This window comes from Leptonotus elevatus, chromosome 16, assembly GCF_054856555.1.
Source record: "Leptonotus elevatus isolate MCC_2025b chromosome 16, RoL_Lele_1.0, whole genome shotgun sequence".
Lineage (NCBI taxonomy): Eukaryota > Metazoa > Chordata > Actinopteri > Syngnathiformes > Syngnathidae > Leptonotus > Leptonotus elevatus.
The window spans coordinates 18,108,481-18,114,480 of NC_141254.1; the positions used below are offsets into that span (position 1 = coordinate 18,108,481).

Here is a 6,000-nt window from a genome sequence, read left to right on the forward strand (position 1 = left end):
GCGCATGCACATTTCTTCTCCGTCAATATCGCTGAAATCTCAGTAAGACGCAGAAAATGCTTACGATTCAATAGAAAAGAACGTGTCAGCAAATTTGCAGTGAGGTGTAAACAAAGGCAACTTCAGCAAGAATCAAAACGCAGCCAGGCGCCTTCTGTCGAATTGCGTAGTAAAGTATAAAAATTGTGAACTCAAGGCATGAATAAGTCAACGGGGGGGAATAGCCGCTACCTTCCTCTGATGACCCTTTTTTTCAGCACACATCACACATTTTCCCCATTATCTTGTCTGAGGACTGTTTATCAGGACATGTTTTCAATCGATTCAAAAGCTAAGGAATGGATAACTGACCTGGCGACTGAGGTTTGGGTGGAACAACTGCCAGTCTCTTCGGGGAGGATGGGAGGGAGCGGGTGACCTCTGAACTCCGCTGGAACTCTTTCCTGCCGACTGTTAAACAACAAGTATTTCACTCAACACGGTTTTTGACTAGGAAGTGATGTCATATTTATTACTTCGATACTCGACAGTAGTATGACAGTAACAGCTCATTTGTTTGCCTGTGCTGAAAATGTTCCATGAAAAGCATAATTAGGCCATCATATTTTACCTAAAAATAAAACAAAGATTTTTATTCTAGTGCACTTATTTATACATCTTTTTTTTTTTTATCAAATATTTCTACGCAAACGCTAACGCTTATTTTAATCGTGGATTACAGTAATTTCTGGACTACAAGGCGCACCTGACTATAAGCCGCGCTAGCTAAATTCGGGCAATACTGGAGTTTGTTCCACATATAAGCCGCACCCGACTATAAGCCGCGGGTGTTTTAATGTTCCCGCTACTTTCTTTTCCATAATGAGGGCGCAAATTGTCTCTTTCTCATTCGGTCTCTCCTACAGTATTTGACTCACTTGGTTTGTTTTGCTCAGCCTGACGCTCCTGCGCTTCCTTTTATAGTGCGCCCCCTTGTGATCTGATGGATAAGCCGCACCTTTGTATTAGCCGCACGGTTGAATGCAAGGGAAAAAAGTAGCGGCTTATAGTCCAGAAATTACTGCAATTAATTAATCGGATGAAAAAAAAAGCATGTTTTGATTTATAACAGCATTTCCCCCTCCCAACTTTGACAGTGTAGGACTTAAACAAACGAAAATTAATTAGGATTCTGTGACTGATTCGGTCCATAACATGCCAGAAAATAGGCAACAATTTTGATTATTTGAACCCCCCCCAAGTACAACTTAATGTATTTTTATTCAACACAAAGAATCAGTCTGATTTATGTAGGACTACCTAAATCGGATAATATTTAATTTTGAGAAGCGGAAATTTTAAGCATTTGGATGAACTTTATTTTCAAAAGTACCTAAAGGATTAATCGATAAAAGTCATTCATTTATAATTGATTACTTGTCAATTAATTGTTGCACCCGGAATCCCCAACAAAACAGTCAACAAGAAGCAAACTTTCTGATTCAGTCACTTGTTTTCTGCCCTAGAAATGAAAACATTTAAGCGTTCGCGTGCTTGCAATGTTATTACATCTGCACTCCCTCTTTTCTGTTCTGTAAAACTATAAGGTCTCAAGGTCTAATTTGAAACGGGTAAAAAAAAAAGAAACAAAATAAAAAACTAATTGACTGTCATAGAAATGACTTCATAAAATAAAAGGAAGGAGAGAGCAGATTGTTTCTGGACTATTATGAACTCGACAATAACCATCATCGTCAAAATAATGCGCACTTAAAGACCAGTGGAAAGTGAATGGAGGGATTTTATATTTTTTATGTTTACAATTAAAAGTGCTCAATATTTGATCGGATTTCGGGTCAAAGCAAAGTCAGGCTCCCTGAGAAGGACGAGCCACAACTCGCCAGGCCTTCACGACTTTTAACAAAACTTTTCCAGACAAGACTGGAAACAATCCTAAACTCCGGATGGTACTCGAGATGACTTTTTTTTTTTTTTTATCTCAATCCTTCTTGTTGTGTGTCATATTAGATCTGGAGTGCGAGTGGGCGTGATGCGTAGGTATTAAGAACCTGTAGCTGGATTTAGAACAGTCTGTGCTACCTAGACACTTTGAAATGGGGAAAAGAAGGAGCGAGTGGCGGAGGGGGGGGGGGGGCAGTGAAGGATTTTGTACTTTAATAGAGACCGGGTTCGTGTGGAGTCTATTGTCTGTGCGAAGAGAAGATGGGCTCCGAAAAGAAACAAATTCGAATTGTATGTTAAGAGAAAAGTCCGATCGACTGACCGCCGGGGGAGCTTCTTGGTTGGGCGGGCAGGTATCGTCGCGGGAGTGCCGGCGTGGACGGCGGCTGAAGGCTGTTGCTGCGCCATGGCGCGCCTCTCTGCTGATCCGCTGACGGAGGGGCGAGGGGGGGGGGCTCCTCGCTCACACTCAGACCTGGAATAGACATTTAGAGGAATGACCTTGGATGCTACTCGCCCTTTTTTTTTTTTTTTTTTACTGTCGAAATGATGTTATGACTAAGGAGATGATTGTTTTCCCGATTTGATTTCCATCTTGGATAATCTCTCATATAGATAAGCACTCTCGCACCGCGCGTTTCCTGTTTATCTCCCCGTACGCGATCGATGATGACCCGCCGCCTGCACTTCTACGCTGTCCTTGTGTGTGTGTGTGTGTGTGTGTGTGTGACACACGGGTAAGCAAGAAGCACGGGCCGGGCCGACTTTGCGTTGGGAACGAGGTTGTTTTAGTTAACGAAAACTAAGGATGCTGTTTAAAAAAACGAGAACTGAAACTACATTTTACGTTTATAAAACTAACTATAATCCTAGCAAAAATGTCCTTCGTTTTCGTTTTTTTGGTCATGAATTTAATGAGGATGATTTTAAATGTGATTTGAAATATATTTATTTAACCGTAAATAAGGATGTTTGAAAGTGTCACACAGAAATGACATCATCGAGCAGCGGCCAATAGAAAAGCACCTTCAGATGACGAAATGCAACGCTTGGTAAGAAATGAGTTACTTTTCTCATTTTTCTCATGATGGTGTGTATTAAAAATTGCGCACAAGCAGAGGTGGCAAATCCAGGTCCAGAAAGTAAAAACCCTTTCATAGTTTGGCTTTAACGGCAGGTGCTAGCTAGCTAGCTAGCTAGCTAAAAAAACACGATGCGAGAGAGAGAGAACAAGAAAAGCGTCAGAAAGCATAATTGGTGAACACAAGCAATATTTGGCTGTAAAATGAAAACTGATTACTGTTATTGTTCTTTGATTTGCAATAAAAAATAAATAAATAAATAAATGAAAGTAACATTCACATGGGGAGTAGTTTAGGTTTGGATTCTGACTGGTGTTATGGAAGTGGACTTCAAGCGAGGACAGAGCAAAGACGGTGAAAGCGCCGACGGGCAACTTTGTCACAACATTTCGACACATGCAGAATCGAGGCAGGAAGTGGAATGAGAAAAAAAAGAAAGAGAGATCCAAGCGTTGTATAAAGGAACCCGAACCGATGGATTTCATGAACAGGAAAGGCAAGTTGACCAAGAACGCCACTTCTTGGCAAAATGGCAGCCGAAGATGGATGCGAGCGCATGCGGAGGATAATAAGTGGGACGAAACGGAATGGAGGAGCCGCCGGGCTCGGGAGGAAGCAAACAATGTAAAAAGAGATGAAGATAGACGAGCCGATGCTGCTCGGGTGGAGCCGGTGGCGAGCTTCTGGTCTTATGACGAAAAAGGAAAAAAAAAGCAGCAATGCTCGCTTGGAGATTGATTTATTGGCAAGGTATTGCCGCATAATGTGGAGTCCTTGCAGTTTGGATTCTGGCAAAAATGGGATCACAGCATCATGTTTTATATATATATATATATATATTATATATATATATTTTATATATATATATATATATATATTTTATATATATATTTTATATATATATATATTTTATATATATATATATATATATATTTTATATATATATATATATATATATATTTTATATATATATATATATATTTTATATATATATATATATATATATATATATATTATATATATATATATATTTTATATATATATATTTTATATATTTTATATATATATATATATTTTATATATATATATATTTTATATATATATATATATTTTATATATATATATATATTTTATATATATATATTTTATATATATATATATATATATATATATTTTATATATATATATATATATATATATTTTATATATATATATATATATATATTTTATATATATATATATATATATTTTATATATATATATATATATATTTTATATATATATATATATATTTTATATATATATATATTTTATATATATATATATTTTATATATATATATATATATATTTTATATATATATATATATATATATATATATATATATATATATATATATATATATATATATATTTTATATATATATATATATATATATATTTTATATATATTTTATATATATATATATATATATATATATATTTTATATATAAAATGGGATCACACCCAAGTCAATTGATCTGAAGTGCAAGTTTAAAGTGAGTAATTCCTTAAATCCAACTCACTTTGTGGCTTAACCTCGCTGCGGCCGGTGAAACGTACCAGGCAGATGTCAGTTTCATTCTGCGCCGCGGCTCACACATGACACGTTGTGTAATTAAAGTGTGAGAGAGAATCCATCAGAGCTTGTCATTTGTTCCGCCTGTTAGTCGATGCTTCCTGTCATTTGTTAGAAGTTTTAAGTTGCTCAAATCATCATCGGTCTCAATGAAATGGTGGCAGGAGGTCCGCGTTCCTCGTCAACAACCTTGTTTTATAAAAGGAGTATAAAAATAGGGTTGATGCAATATTTCAAGCTTTTCATTTATTTCCATATGACAATTTGAAGTTTGGTACAGATGTGAGCAAGAATCGTGGAAGTTGATGAGCAGGATTTTGCTTTCGCAGGCCACAAAAAATGATGCGGCGGCCCACAACTGGCCCCCGGGCCTTGAGTTTGACACATGACTTTTATAAAAGATGTTTATGAGCTGAACAGGCTGCAGAGGTGATGTTTTTTATTTATTTTATTTTTAATTTTTTTAGAGAGCTCAGTATTGTTCATTTAGTAATTTCACCGATTCGACATATCATCATTGCTCTCTTTAAAAAAAAAAAAAAAGTTTTTATTTGTTTTTTGTATTTGTGTGTGTGAGTGTGTACTCATTAATTAAAACCTATTAAAAATCCCATACCGTTCACCTAAACCGAATACTTCAGAATCCAGCTCGAGTCGTAAGGTTGTCAGGAGACCCGAGGAAGGATCAAAGAAAAGAAAGGAAAGTGAAATCTACTACCCACCGGGTTACCAACCCCAGAAACATCTCAATTCCAACACGAGGTGATGCTAATGTGAACATTTTACATTGGCTAGTGTACTGATCAAATTAATTTGAATTTAAAAAAGCAATACAAATGTTATTCAAATTTCTGCACCAAAGGAAGCCGGTTGAAACAAAGTGTGAGCTCAAGCATCAGCGCCGTCACGGCTGCCATGATAGTTTTCCTTCCTTTTGCTGCCAAGCGGCATCCATATCAAATTGGCCATCTCATCTGCTTCTCCTCGAGTGTGTATGTGCGCGCACGTGCGCGCATCTCCTACGAGTAGATGCGCGCACGTGCGCCATGGCAACCATCTGGTCACAGCGAGCGAGCTCGAGTCGCACACGCCAGATCTGAGCTCGGAGCCGTGGCATCTGGGGTGCGACAGCCACTCTCCCCCCCCCCCCCTCCCCCCCCCCCCGTTTCCCTCTCGCACATTTCCCACGTCATGGTTTTTTATTATCACCTAAACAGGAGATCGACTGCGGCGGTAATGCTTTATTTGTTGTGACTATTGAATTTCCATCAGCCCCCCCCCCTCCCCCCTCTGTAACTGAAGCTGCCAATCACAGCGGAATTAACAGCGTTTTCCCAGTGTACTTGACATGCATGGATGA

At 37.7% G+C, this 6,000-nt stretch overlaps 1 protein-coding gene across 2 annotated transcripts in view; it reads right to left on the reverse strand.

The window, feature by feature from the left end:
* The window catches only part of mtus2a (microtubule associated tumor suppressor candidate 2a), a 35,883-nt gene that overhangs the window by 9,391 nt on the left and 20,492 nt on the right, over positions 1 to 6,000 (reverse strand). For both annotated transcript variants that reach the window (XM_086098568.1, XM_086098567.1), the window contains exons 5-6: positions 2,264 to 2,416; positions 352 to 450 (exon numbers count right to left, since the gene is read on the reverse strand). In XM_086098568.1, the coding sequence (XP_085954694.1) occupies positions 352 to 450; positions 2,264 to 2,416 (252 nt within the window). The remainder of the gene's footprint in view (positions 1 to 351; positions 451 to 2,263; positions 2,417 to 6,000) is intronic.